Raw genomic sequence first — 15548 nt, 5'->3', positions numbered from 1 at the left:
TTTCGAATCCAAAAGTTATTTTCAGTATTTGGATGCACACTATTTAGGCAACTTGCTCTGTAAAATAATTCCTATAGCCACAATGAAGTTAAGCCTATAGTTGCATGCCATGTTGATATCAAATAAAATGATGATGATGATTATTATTATTGTTATGCTATTATTGTGTTGTTAGTGTATAATACATAAAATGTTGGTTTTTCCCTCAGCGCCGCGTGTTATAATTTGATAGGATTTATTTTATAAATCTGAAATCAGGTTAGCCACTGACTAACGTACATTGCGCCTATCCCAATTCCACTGTGCGTGTGACAGCGGCTAACCTGGTTTTGGGGAGATTTCTCTACTCCTGCCGCCGCGGGAAAGGCCCTGTCCAGACATACTTTCCAAAGGCAACATCTTGTGCTATCTGACGCCTGTTATGTGGGAATTATTTTTTGCTTCAGCATTACTGCCCTCCCTGTGGCCTTTCTGAGTACTACTGTATGTAGTACACTATCTCTAGGCTATACAGTCAGAGGCCTTTACATTAGGCCTACTGTGGAGCTGCCATCCTATAGACCTGGCATGCCATCTACTGGGACTCTAGGCTGCTGGTGTTGAGTGTTTCTCTGGCATTGCCTTAGTTTACTTTTGTGTGTATTTCGTTAATAATGTCTCCTGAGTGGCGCAGTGGTCTAAGGCACTGCATCGCAGTGTTAACTGTGCCACTAGAGATCCTGGTTCGAATCCAGGCTCTGTCGCAGCCGGCCGCGACCGGGAGACTCATGGGCGGCGCACAATTGGCCCAGCGTCGTCCAGGGTAGGGGAGGGAATGGCCGGCAGGGATGTAGCTCAGTTGATAGAGCATGGCGTTTGCAACGCCAGGGTTGTGGGTTTGATTCCCACGGGGGGCCAGTATAAAAAAAAGATGTATTCACTAACTGTAAGTCGCTCTGGATAAGAGCGTCTGCTAAATGACTAAAATGTAATGTAAATGTAAATTAGCACAGATATAGTCCATAACTTGTATCAATGTATATATACTCTGTTCCAAACCAATGACAATGTGACTTGACAAAGTGTCCCTAAGAAAAAAGAAGTAAACTTTTTATTGAAATCATGTGGCATCAAGTATATTTATTTCCATTGTGTGGTTTCAGTGTTTAGTTTATTGCCTCATGGATGACTCCTCAGAGTGACACCCAGTAGATAGATAAGTAAGTGGTGTATGTCAGACTCTGTGGCTTAGTCAGCATGATGTGAACGTGCAGATGCTCACGGCACTATCCCATCAACAGGCAGGCAGCAGGGCTATATCCAGAGCATTCAGGCTCCGGCCACAAACAGCCTCTAGCCCCCTTCCTCTTAGATTCAGGCACGTGTACTGTACATCTGAAATTATTGGATAGGTATAAGCATATGGCAAAAGTGGAGCTGCCACCATATTGCTTATACCTATCCAATCCTTTCTTACCTACACAAATGGTTAGGGGTTAGGGTTGTTTTTGGACAGGGCTCCCTCACTTTCTAGTGATAAGAACATGGTGCTATTCAATGCCATGACTTCCAACCCACATCCTGTCTAGTTACATTTGATATACATATTGTTCTGTCTGGTTAAGGTCATTTTATCAAGTTTCCATATCCAAAAGGAAAAAGTTAGCCTTACCTCTTGCTGAACCAGCCTAAACAGATTCGGTGAGAGAGGATCCATTTTGAGTGGTATGGTATTTGTGAGCAAACATAATGCCCTAATCGGGTAGACGCCCTGCCAACCCATCAGAATCTGTTAGTTTTCTCCTGTTTGTGAGATTGCTGTCCTTAAGGTTAGATTTTGAGTGGGTGAGGTTGTGTGTGTGTGTGTGTGTGTGTGTGTGTGTGTGTGTGTGTGAAAGAGAGGTAGTGCCTGTGTGACTGTTTTGTCTGTGAGTGGTTACAGGCCACAAATGGGACATTTCAAAAGATTAGAGACTAACTGGATGTGATTAAACTGCTCCTAAACTGGAAGGCCTTCCAGTGTGATAATCCCTGATAGGAAAACATATATTTTACTCCGTCTGTGTTTCAGAAATTGTAGTTTTCCACATCTCTCTCTTAACTTACCATGAGACTGATCACACAACATTAGCATTTAGTGTTCCACTTCTGCTGCATGCTCATATCAGTGTGACCCTGCAACAGCTCAGTGTGTGTGTGAGAGAGCTTCCCATGTCATACCAGGTCCGAGAACTGTCCCCCCCTCTCGCTACTTTCTTTCCCCCACTTCTCTAGCCCTCCCTCTCTCTGTCTCCCTCGCTCTCTCCAGACTATGGGAACTGCAGGGATTCCGGGGCTTATCTATCTCCAGCCAAGGCAGACGTGTCCTGATCTTATCACCATAATCAAATTCCACACAATTAATCTTAATATCAGAACCGTCTAGTCCTTTCAAGTAGCTCTGACAAACATATGTACCTCAGCTACTCCCCCATCCCACAGCGGTAAGAGTTAAAACAGGAATGTAGAGAAATGCTGACTTAGGCAATGTCATTATACAACTATTGAAGGGTGGAAATGTTTTATAAATATAGAGGTGCAGATACAGTATGTAAAGGGGAGAGGAATCTGTTTATGTGGTTGCAAGGACAAATATTTACAGAGCTGTGGAGCAGCTAAGCAGAGTTTGTTTCAGCATAGTGGTAGTTCATGGGACACTCCGTCAGACAGCCACCATGTTTATTCTCACAGGTATACACAGAGAGAGGGAGAAGGGTGAGACTGGGTCATCTGACATGGGTTCAGAGAGGAGGACTGTGTAATGTGAATAGAGTCCAGAGTCGGGGTCAGCTCACTGTTTATGATATCACTTACTGTAGTAGTGAGATGACTAACAAGCATTACAGAAAGGCAAACTGTGAATATAGACATTTGACTTTTCATCACTATCTACTCTGTTAAATACACTATCAGGGCGGTAGGTAGCCTAGCGGTTAAGAGTGTTGGGCCAGTAACCAAAAGGTTGCTGCTTCGAATCTCCAAGCTGACTAGGTGGAAATCTGTTGATGTGCCCTTGAGCAAGGCACTTAACCCTAATTGCTCCTGTTAAGTCGCTCTGGATAAGAGTGTCTGCTAAATGAATAAAAAACTAGATTGTACTGTCATTGTTCCTAGTTCTGCACTCTGTCATGTTTGTTTTGTGAACAAGTTCCCATTTTATTTTCTATGTTCAAATACCATGGCAAGTCACTGTGGCTTGAGATAAGAGCAGAGAACTGGACTGGAGCCTGGGAAGTGTTGCGTATATGGCATGAAGAAGCACTTGAGTAGAGAATTAGTGTGCATTAAATGTGCATGTTCAGCCATCTTGTGAGTGGACACGTCAGCATAGCATAGTAGACTCCATAGCACCTGGTGCTAGGTCACATGTACTGTATGTGTACTGTATTATATCACCCTCCATGTGTTCTCTACTTCCCTCCCGCCCGAAGGGTGACATTTTGGTAACATTGTATGAGCCACATCATGTGTATAATGTATTTAATGTGCTTTCTGTCACTCACAGTGTATTGAAAGTGTTGCCGTAACCATTCAAAACAGCTCCATATAGCAGCCTTTATAAAATGTATGAATACCTATCATAAATGTATAATTCATTAAACTAGCAACGGTTATCCAAATTGTTAAAATGTTTTTAAAACAATTCTAATAAATGCAAGTTGGACAATGGATGAAAACACTCCAAACTTTGAATTTTTATAATTCATCAGATATTGACTGAATTATAGCACATAAAACATTTTACTGGCACGGACAAATAATGGAGTTCATGGATTTAGGTGGCAATACAGGTATTCAATTCAATGTCAATTTTCACTTTTTTTTTATGCACTTATACAGTTTATTAGGTATACCCATCTATACTGAACACAAATATAAATGCAACAATTTCAAAGAAGTTACAGTTCATATGAGGAAATCAGTCAATTGAAATAAATTCATTAGGCCCTAATCTATGGATTTCACATGACTGGGAAAACAGATATGCATCTGTTGGTCACAGATACCTTTAAAAAAATTTGGCCTCACAATGGGCCTCAGGATCTCGTCACGGTATTTCTGTGCATTCAAATTGCCATCAATAAAATGCAATTGTGTTCGTTGTCCGTAGCTAATGCCTGCCCATACCATAACCCCACCACCACGGGGCACTCTGTTCACAACGTTGACATCAGCAAACCGCTCCCCCACACGACGCCATACACGTGGTCTGCGGTTGTGAGGCCAGTTGGATGTACTGCCAAATTCTCTAAAACGACGTTGGAGGTGGCTTATGGTAGAGAAATTAACATTCAATTCTTTGCCAATTGCAAGCTCCCTCAAAACTTGAGACATCTGTGACATTGTGTTGTGTGACAAAACTGCACATTTTAGAGTGTTTTTTTATTGTCCCCAGCACAAGGGGCACCTGTGTAATGATCATGCTGTTTAATCAGCTTCTTGATATGCCACACCTGTCAGGTGGATGGATTATCTTGGCAAAGGAGAAATGGTCACAAACAGGGATGTAAACAAATTTGTGCACAACATTTTTGAGAAATAAGCTTTTTCTGCATATAGAAATTTTTTGGGATCTTTTATTTTAGCTCATGAAACATGAGACGAACACTTCACATTACATTTATATTTTTGTTCAGTGTAGTACTGGGTCGGACCCCCCTTTGCTTCCAGAACAGCCTGAATTATTCTGGGAATTCTACAAGGTGTCGGAAACGTTCCACAGGGATGTTGGTCCATGCTGACGCAATGGCATCACGCAGTTGCTACAGATTGGTCGGCGGTACATTCATGCTGCAAACAGCCCGTTTCATCTCAGCCCAAAGATGCTCTATTCAGTTGAGGTCTGCAGGCCACTCAACTAAACTGAACTCGCTGTCATGTTCCAAGTGATGTTTTTCCACTCCTCAATTGTCCAGTGTTGGTGATCGCGTGCCCACTGGAGCCCCTTCTTCTTGATTTTCGCTTATAGGAGTCAAACCCTGTGTGGTTGTCTGCTGTAATAGCCCATCCGTAACAAGGATCGATGAGTTGTGCAGTCCAGAAGGGCGGCAGTTTCTGAGATACTGGATCCGGGGCGCCTGGCACCGATGATCATACCAAGCTCAAAGTCGCGAAGTTCACTCATATTGCCCATTCTAACGTTCAATCGAAAAGTAACTGAATGCCTCGATGCCTGTCTGCCTGCCACGTGACTCCCTATCTGTAGGAGCGATCCATTTTCGGGAACAGGGTGGTGTACCTAAAACTGACCGGTGAGTGTATACATTTTCGTATTGTATCAGCTATTTTTTTTTTTTAATATATTTTGTGTTAAAATAAAATACATTACAGGTGTATTTGCATATATTAATAAATTAACATAACAGGGTGGAACAGGGTTGCAACCACCAAACATTTGCTCCATCTACCCTACCAGCACTCACCTGCGCTGTCTAAACTGCCTCATTAATTACCGTTATTGTCATGTGCATAATTCAACAAGTGTGTCAATAGCAGGATACCCTCGGATTAAAAATCAACATGCATGGCTCTAGATTACACAGATCCAAACATAATCAAACATAATATCACTATAATCCAGGGGCGCAACTTTCACTGGAGACAAGTGGATATTGCACCCCTCAAACACAGGAAATAGATTGCTGAAAAAGACAGATCCTCAGGTGGGCGGGGCATGCGCGTTCTAAATCATTAAACAAATGTGCCTCATCGAAAGGGAGAATGGAGTTTTGAGTCAGTTTTATGCACTAGCATGTGAAATATTCGGTCCATCCTTGCCATATCCTATTGCATCACTAAACCAGGCCTGTATATGCAAGTATATATTATGCAAATATGATGTGGTCATGGGGAGGATTTAATGGTTTCATTCAATCAAAACACAACAACAGAAAGTGTATCTAACACACAGTGCACAATCTTTTATTATATTTAAATACACAGACAATGTAATAATTCTCTAGGTAAAGGTTTTCCTAAATAATTTTACATTTCATACATAGGTACTTTGCAGTGTACAGTAGCAAAATGCTGTAAATATATTTATGTAGCTAGTATATACAGTATGTATATAGTATATGTGGTAATCTGGATGATAATAATAAAGACATACAGTAGGTATAAAGACAGACGGGTTAAATAGAATATGTGGTGGTGACATTAAGTGAACAGTGAACAACTCCTTGGCCCTGCCGTTCCTTGTTTTATCTCCATGACGACTCTCTGGATGTCACGACTGCAAGACACACAAAAATAAGTTGGGATGATGTCTCCCTTCATTTGGTTTGAAAACACTTTTCTTGAAAACAATTTATTGTTAAGGTGAAGGGAGAGCTTGGTAGATATAGATGGTAAATCATGCCCTGGGAGTGGGTAGAAGTTGGCCCTAACCACTCATTCAGGGTCAGTTCTTATTTAACCACCTAATGGATTGGGTTAGGGGCATCTGATCCTAGATCTGTGGTGAGGGGCAACTTCTACCTCAAGCATGCTACCTCTATTTCCCCATTAAAGCCAGAGAAACCGCCCAAATACCCTCAGCAACCAGGAGGGAGGAGGGAGAGAGCAGACAAACACACACACTGCAGAAACCCAGTTAGGAACAAACCCAACATCACACATACTAGGCCATGGCCATGTTTCAATACTTCTGAAATGCATTGTTCCATTCTCTGTCCTTAGAAGTAATGACTAATCTGAAATATCAGAAAATCCGAAATAACTTGAAGGATGCATGTTTGAAATATTCAGACAGGGGAGAGAAGGGACTGTGCAATTCACCTTACAGCGCTCTAAGGTCAGGCTCTCTCTTTCTCTTTGGAAGTCGAAGGTCACCAACATACAAGGCAATATGGAAGTAATCCCCCAAACAGAGACAGAAAAAGGCTCTCTGACACAATAACCAAACACAATTGTATTTTACACTACAGTCAGAATGGTCAGTCATTGAGCCTCATTTATCAATTGTAAGCAGCACAAATTTGTATTTTTTCCCCAATAACATTTCTGCACTTAAATGAGGCCCACTCTTTTATACAGAAATAGAGTGGTGACAGCGTAACAGTGTGTTTCTGTTGAGACACAGCTGTTTGTGGAGAACAGGCCTGTTGTTCTGAGGGTGGAAAGACGCCCTGCGTCATTGGACTGACTGGAGGGAGAGAGAGAGGAGGGGGGGACTCAGAAATAACTCACAGCTGTATCACCCGCCTGGGTGTTACAGTACAGCTGCAGCAGTAGGAGTCAGAGCTACTGTTAGTCCACAACACAGAGAGGGGGAGGGGGGGTAGAGAGAGAGAGACTAACAGAAACAGTGAGAGAAAGAGTGGGGGTCGAGAGAGAGACATAAAGTAAGGGAAAAAGGGAGTGGGTGGAAAGAAACAGAGAGAAGAGGGAGGGGAGATGTGCATATGTGCATAAGATGTTAGCAAAGCAGAGTTGAAAAGCATAATTGTAGACGGACCAATATAACAGAACCAGAATGATCAGATAAGCAAATAGCATTAGAGCCATAAGGGGCAGTCAGAGGACAGCAAAAGGTGAAGGGAAACCTTGGGGGGGATGGGAGGGGGTTGGGGGCTCCATGCAGGGACCTCCACCCTTAGTACCAGAACAGAGGAGTGTGGTCGCAAGGCATGGCCCAAAAAGTCAAGCTGAGGCAGGGGCAGGGGGGCAGGCCGGAGTGGGACAGGGCGGGGTAGCGGCAGGTAGTGTCACACATACACACCCTCTGGGTTGAGGCTGGACACCAGCGGGTTCTGCAGGTTGCGGGGGTGTCCCAGGAACTGCTTGGCTGTGGGCCGGGGAGGCGACTCTGAGGAGAGCAGGCCCAGGCCTGTGGAGAGAGAGATGGAGGTTAAGGAGGAGCAATCATCTGAGTGTGTGTGTGTGTGTGTTTGTGTATCTCGGTACCTCCGTTCCTGTATCTTTCCTGTAGCAGATGAGCCAGTTCAAGCTGGTCCAGCTGGTCGCTGAGGTCTGTGCGTGAGTGTGTGTGTGTCGGCAGGACTCCTGCCTGCTGGATGAACTGCTGCAGGTTACACTGCCTCAACTCTTTGTTTAGCTCCTCCAACTCCTCCTGCTTCTCCTGGGGAGGGACACAGAGAGGGGGGAGAGGACAGTCACACCCAATCCCAGATAGACCCCTAGCCCCTACACCGATGCACTTGATGATTCTATAGGCATAGGTGTTGGATGGGTCTAAAATTGGGTTTGGGCTTCAATTAACAGATCTCTTCTCATTCTCTTCGTTTATCTCATTCTACCAATATGATACACCATTAGATATGTGTTTGACACTGTGAAAATGTACATCAGACAGTTTCAATAATGTTTGTATTTAGATACAGATCATAATTAAATAAATGGTGAGATGTTTCTATTGCATGAATCAACTCCTTTGTTTTCTAGGACTACCTCCCAAATATGCAAATATATCTGAAATGCTTAGTTGGAATATAAATCAGCCACAAATATAGAGCCAACTGGAAGACATGAAATGTAATTTGCAAGGTTACTTAGGTTACATAATCATTAGAACAAATACAGACTGACTTTCAAAGGCTGTAATTCATATTCCCGCCACAAGAGTACAGCAACATCCACAGCATGCATCTCAGAGGCCAGATGCTCATCATCATTAATGAACAGCCAGCCACCTGCTGCATCCATCTAGAAAGCCACTGCTGGCTGCAAATGTGTAACATTCCTGACCATAAAGTTCATAAGCTTGTAACGATCAGTAAAGTATGTTTTGACTGTATAGAAGCCCATCAGTTTGAATTTAACTGGGAGGAAAAGAAGAAGACAGAAACTACTGGTCTTTCCAATGTCAACCTTTCCTCCATCAATTAAACATTGACGCACACAAACAAACTAATCAATTAACCCGATCGACTTTCCACTTGTGCCTAGTCAATAATGTCGGAACAGTCGAGAGAGAGACAGACGGGGGGGGGGTGGAGATAAGATGCTCTACACATTGCCGCCTATATGTGCAAATTGATCCTGAATGGAATGGATGAGTTGTGGGAAACAGTTGACACCTGCAGGCTTGTCTCCATTAACCTAATGACAGGAGCTGTGAGCTCATCATCGTAAAAACACACAATACTGATGATGTTTACTGTCAGCAGGGGTTTGCCATGCAGTGAAGCCTTTTCATTCTTTCCACCATCATTTCTTCAAAGTTTTCTTCTATGTGTATACCATGGCCCTGTACCATAGGTGTCCCAGCAAGCTACACTATATATACAAAAGTATGTGGACACTCCTTCAATTTAGTGGATTCGGCTATTTCAGCCACACCCGTTGCTGAAGACTTACCCAGCCTGCATAGCAACCATTTTTGTTAGGCATAGCAACCAATGTTTTTGTGTGGATGAAAGTACTGTATTTAGTTTTTTGTCCTCAGATGGAAGGATTAAATAGTATGAATTTACTTCTCAAAATAACGTGTAGAACACATTACAGGCATCACAAGCATGTAAATGAATTGAAAGTGGCGCTTTTGTGATTTGAGAGTGAGCATTCTAGGCGTTATTCTTGACTCCGTTTCACACTGGCTATTTTGGCACCGTGTTTCTGGGGCTAACCCCGAAAAGTCGGTGCTAACCCTGCTCCGGAGCAGAGCCAGCTAACCCTGGGCTAAGGTTGTTGCTTGCCCACTTTAGAATGTGCAGGTGTGAACACTCGTTTAGCCCCGGGCTAAAATCTCCCTTAGCCTAAGGAGGCTCTTAGCCCTGGGCTAAAATCTCCCTTAGCCTAAGGAGGCTCTTAGCCCTGGGCTAAAATCTCCCTTAGCCTAAGGAGGCTCTTAGCCCTGGGCTAAAATCTCCCTTAGCCTAAGGAGGCTCTTAGCCCTGGGCTAAAATCTCCCCTTAGCCTAAGGAGGCTCTTAGCCCCGGGCTAAAATCTCCCTTAGCCTAAGGAGGCTCTTAGCCCCGGGCTAAAATCTCCCTTAGCCTAAGGAGGCTCTTAGCCCTGGGCTAAAATCTCCCTTAGCCTAAGGAGGCTCTTAGCCCTGGGCTAAGGTGCTGTGTGAACGTGCCTTATGTTTCTCGGAGATGTTTCCATGCATCGTCTAGACCGGACGGCAGCCTCGGGTAAAACGAAGGGGTAGGGGTGTGTCTCTTTGTTAACTACAGCTAGTGTGCGATCCCTGAGTTAGAATACCTCATAATAAGCTGTAGACCATACTATTTACCAAGAGAGTTTTCATCTATATTTTTCGTAGCTGTCTATTTACCACCACAAACCGATGCTGGCACTAAGACTGCACTCAACGAGCTGTAGCTCTAGATCACCTCTACTCCACACACATAAACCCATACAAGGCTCTCCCTTGCCATTGAGAGCATCTTGATTGGCTGCATCAGTGCTTGGTATGGCAACTGCTTGGCATCCAACCGCAAGGCGCTACAGAGAGGCAGACAATTTGATCTTTAAAAATATAAAATGGTTAAAAAACGCACTATACAGCCATTCGAAGAATTCAAAATGGCGCTTCGACTATGAATATCTAGTATGTCAGAGAAAAGTCCTAAAAATGGTCAAAGGCTCCAGCCACCCAAGTCATAGACTGTTCTCTCTGCTTCCGCATGGCAAGTGGTATCGATGTACCAAGTCTGGAACCAACAGGACCCTGAACAGCTTCTACCCCAAGCCATAAGACTCCTAATTAGTAAACCAAATAGCTACCCAGACTATCTGCATTTACCCTTTTTGCACTAACCTATTTGACTCATCACATACGCTGCTGCTACTGTTTATTATCTAATCTGTCGCCTAGTCACTTTAACCCTACCTACACTATATATACACCCGCTGCTGACAGGTGTATAAAATCGAGCACACAGCCATACAAACATTGGCAGTAGAATGGCATTACTGAAGAGCTCAGTGACTTTCAACGTGGCACCGTCATAGGATGCCACCTTTCCAACAAGTCAGTTCGTCAAATTTCTGCCCTGCTAGAGCTGCCCCTGTCAACTCTAAGTGCTGTTATTGTGAAGTGGAAATGTCTAGGAGCAACAATGACTCAGTCGCAAGGTGGTAGGCCACACAAGCTCACAGAATGGGACAACCAAGTGCTGAAGTGCATAGCGCATAAAAAACGTCTGTCCTCGGTTACAACACTCACTACCGAGTTTCAAACTGCCTCTGGAAGCAACGTCAGCACAAGGATTGTTCGTCGGGAGCTTAATGAAATGGGTTTCTATGGTCGAGCAGCCGCACACAAGCCTAAGATCACCATCCGCAATGCCAAGCGTCGGCTGGAGTGGTGTAAAGCTCGCCGCCATTGGACTCTGGAGCAGTGGAAACGTGTTCTCTGGAGTGATTAATCACGCTTCACCATCTGTCAGTCCGACGGACTAATCTGGGTTTGGTGGATGCCAGGAGAACGCTACCTGCCTGAATGCATAGTGCCAACTGTAAAGTTTGGTAGAGGAGGAATAACGTTCTGGGGCTGTTTATCATGGTTCGGGCTAGGCCCCTTAGTTACAGTGAAGGGAAATATTAACGCTACAGCATACAATTACATTCTAGACGATTCTGTGCTTCCAACTTTGTGGCAACAGTTTTGGGAAGGCCCTTTCCTGTTTCATCATGACAATGCCCCCGTGCACAAAGCGAGGTCCATACTAAAATGGTTTCTCGAGATCGGTGTGGAAGAACTTGACTGGCCTGCACACAGACCTGACCTCAACCCCATCAAACACCTTTGGGATGAATTGGAACGCCGACTGCAAGCTCACCAATGCTCTTGTGGCTGAATGGAAGCAAGTCCCCGCAGCAATGTTCCAACATCTAGTGGAAAGCCTTCCCAGAAGAGTGGAGGCTGTTATAGCAGCAAAAGGGGGACCAACTCCATATTAATGCCCATGACTTTGAAATGAGATGTTCGACAAGCAGGTTTCCACATAATTTTGATAATGTAGTGTATGGTCCTGTACAAGAGGTGTACCAGCAAGCTATGGCGCTGTATTAGAGGAGGACCAGCAAGCTATGGCTCTGTACCATAGGTGGACCAGCAAGCTAAGCTCTTGTACCATAGGTGGACCAGCAAGCTAAGCTCCTGTACCATAGGTGGACCAGCAAGGAGTACTGAGAGATTAGTGCTTTTTGAGGTCGGTTCGGTTTTAGTTTGATAATCTTTTTAGACATTAAATGTACTATGTGGGTTGAATGCTGTAACACAGAATAAAACAATGAATAATAAGTCCCATGATGGTAGTGACTACCCATTACTTCTTATCACTTATTAACCATAATGTATTCACATTACTTAAAAATATATATTTCAGTTGTCGTGTGTATTACATTTGTTTTAGGCCTATTTGATGGCTTCATTATTTAATTCCAAATCATCTCATCTCTATAGAGCTGCTACCTATGCAGTCGGACAAAATCACTATTTTAGTAGTTCTTCAAAGTAAATAAGGCATACTTTTATGACTGCTGAATACCAACTATCAATCTTAGATAATGTATTTTCAGGTAGAGGTACCTCACGAAGCAACTGCTCCTTATCCCTCTTGATCGCACGTTCTTCTCACTCTTCTCTCTGTCTCAGAGCGGTAGGCGCGCAATGGATTATGGTCATTGTAGTTAATTACCACATTTTCTGCGCTAAACTATGTAGAATAACTCCCTACTACATCGCACAGTTCAGGCTTGATCTGATTTATCTCTAGAGAAACTGTACCAGGCAGCAAGCTATGGTCCTGTACCAGGCAGCAAGCTATGGTCCTGTACCAGACAGCAAGCTATGGTCCTGTACCAGGCAGCAAGCGGGTCCTTCCTCCTTGGAGGACCATTTATATAAGGCCATATTGTGACTGACTAAATAAGGGTCAGTTACGACTACAGTGGCTTGCGAAAGTATTCACCCCCTTGGCATTTTTCCTATTTTGTTGCCTTACAATCTGGAATTAAAATGGATTTTTGGGGGGTTTGTATCATTTGATTTACACAACATGCCTACCACTTTTTGTGAAACAAACAACAAATAAGACAAAAAAACAGAAAACTTGAGCTTGCATAACTATTCACCCCCCCAAAGTCAATACTTTGTAGAGCCACCTTTTGAAGAGCACCTTATGTCTCTTGGCACATCTAGCCACTGGGATTTTTGCCCATTCTTCAAGGCAAAACTGCTCCAGCTCCTTCAAGTTGGATGGGTTTCGCTGGTGTACAGCAATCTTTAAGTCATACCACAGATTCTCAATTGGATTGAGGTCTGGGCTTTGATTAGGCCATTCCAAGACATTTACATTTTTCCCCTTAAACCACTCGAGTGTTGCTTTAGCAGTATGCTTAGGGTCATTGTCTTGCTGGAAGGTGAACCTCCGTCCCAGTCTCAAATCTCTGGAAGAGTGAAACAGGTTTAACTCAAGAATTTCCCTGTATTTAGCACCATCCATCATTCCTTCAATTCTGACCAGTTTCCCAGTCCCTGCCGATGAAAAACATCCCCACAGCATGATGCTGCCACCAGCATGCTTCACAGTGGGGATGGTGTTCTCGGAGTGATGAGAGGTGTTGGGTTTGCATTTTCCTTGATGGCCAAAAAGCTCAATTTTAGTCTCATCTGACCAGAGTACCGTCTTCCATATGTTTGGGGAGTCTCCCACATGCCTTTTGGTGAACACCAAACATGTTTGCTTATTTTTTTCTTTAAGCAATGGCTTTTTTCTGGCCACTCTTCCGTAAAGCCCAGCTCTGTGGAGTGTACGGCTTAAAGTGGTCCTATGGACAGATACTCCTATCTCTGCTGTGGAGCTTTGCAGCTCCTTCAGGGTTATCTTTGGTCTCTTTGTTGCCTCTCTGATTAATGCCCTCCTTGCCTGGTCTATGAGTTTTGGTGGGCAGCCCTCTCTTGGCAGGTTTGTTGTGGTGCCATATTATTTCCATTTTTTTTATAATGGATTTAATGGTGCTCTGTGGGATGTTCAAAGTTTCTGATATTTTTTTATAACCCAACCCTGATCTGTACTTCTCCACAACTTTGTCCTGACCTGTTTGGAGAGCTCCTTGGTCTTCATGGTGCCGCTTGCTTGGTGGTGCCCCTTGCTTAGTGGTGTTGCAGACTCTGGGGCCTTTCAGAACAGGTGTATATATACTGAGATCATGTGGCACTTAGATTGCACACAGGTGGACTTTATTTAACTAATTATGTGACTTCTGAAGGTAATTGGTTGCACCAGATCTTATTTAGGGGCTTCATAGCAAAGGGGGTGAATACATATGCACGCACAACAAGTTATTTTTTTCATTTCACTTCACCAATTTTGTTTATGTCCATTACATGAAATCCAAATAAAAATCAATTTAAATTACAGGTTGTAATGCAACAAAATAGGAAAAACGCCAAGGGGGATGAATCCTTTTGCAAGGCACTGTATATAGCCAACAGACTTAATCACCAAGTCCCACTCCAACTCAGATGACAAGCTGATACCGAATGAGCTTTTCATGGTCTTATAAACTGTTTCATAGCATGCCTATAGCACAGCCTTTACTTATGGATCACCATGAGATGGGTTGCAATGGTCTAAGAGCACCTATGGCCCCGTCTTAATGTGGGATGTAGCAAATGCACTCAACCCATATGAAACACATATGAAATACATTAGAATAACATTAGCTACATACAACAACAACATCACTGTCTCCAACTAGTAGCAACCACTGACAGACCTGCTTGTGTCAAAGTTAAGCAAAGAAAATGCACTTGTGCAATGGATTAATGACCTTTATTCTGTTTTTATATTTTTCTCCATTTCAGATACAAGAATATAAGGAAGTAGAGGTACTGTCAATGTGATACGAATGAGAGTACAGATATGGGGGAGTGTATCTAATCAGTCCAGATGAGAACTAAGCTGTCACAGCCAATCATACCAGTCAAGCCAGTTCATCAGACACCCAAAAGGGGTCCCATTGCAATTCATAGCAAACATTCATACATTTAGATACACGTTTGATTTAAGTACAAAACATTGTGTAAATGGTGAGCATGTTTTTTTCCCAATAAATATAGGTTTTCCCATCACCATGGGAGACAGAGACCATATTTATTTGTTGAGTGTCCTTGCACTGATGAGTGTATGTGTGTGTGTTTGCTGCAGTGTGCTGGCAAGATTGGGTGAGAGAGGGTAGTAGCTACACCAGTGGTTGGCAAAATGTTTTGATTAAGTGTTTCAAATGTTCTTATGATAACATGTTTTGCCTTGATCAAGGATAATTAAGCTGCGGACTACCATTAAACATAGGCGCAGACACATGCATACACACACACGATAACATACGCACTATACACACACGTACACATGGATTTGTGTACTGTAGATATGTGGTAGTGGTGGAGTAGGGGCCTGAGGGCACACAGTGTGTTGTAAAATCTGTGAATGTATTGTAATGTTTTTAAAATTGTATGAACTGCCTTAATTTTGCTGGACCCCAGGAAGAGTAGCTGCTGCCTTGGCAGCATCTAATGGGGATCCATAATAAATACAAATACAAAAATACAA

At 43.3% G+C, this 15548-nt stretch overlaps 1 protein-coding gene across 5 annotated transcripts in view; it reads right to left on the bottom strand.

Annotated features, from left to right (window-relative positions):
- Positions 1-5913: 5913 nt before the first annotated feature.
- The window catches only part of LOC121532191 (ras association domain-containing protein 8-like), a 53671-nt gene continuing 44036 nt past the window's right edge, over positions 5914-15548 (bottom strand). For all 5 annotated transcript variants that reach the window (XM_041837971.2, XM_041837970.2, XM_041837973.2 and 2 more), the window contains exons 4-6: positions 7927-8101; positions 7742-7849; positions 5914-6253 (exon numbers count right to left, since the gene is read on the bottom strand). In XM_041837971.2, coding sequence (XP_041693905.2) covers positions 6222-6253; positions 7742-7849; positions 7927-8101 — 315 coding nt within the window. In that variant the 3' untranslated portion in view covers positions 5914-6221. The remainder of the gene's footprint in view (positions 6254-7741; positions 7850-7926; positions 8102-15548) is intronic.

Source organism: Coregonus clupeaformis, chromosome 19, assembly GCF_020615455.1.
Source record: "Coregonus clupeaformis isolate EN_2021a chromosome 19, ASM2061545v1, whole genome shotgun sequence".
NCBI classification, from domain to species: domain Eukaryota; kingdom Metazoa; phylum Chordata; class Actinopteri; order Salmoniformes; family Salmonidae; genus Coregonus; species Coregonus clupeaformis.
Note: the sequence above shows the minus strand (reverse complement) of the source record. Positions and strands in the feature narration are given on the sequence as shown.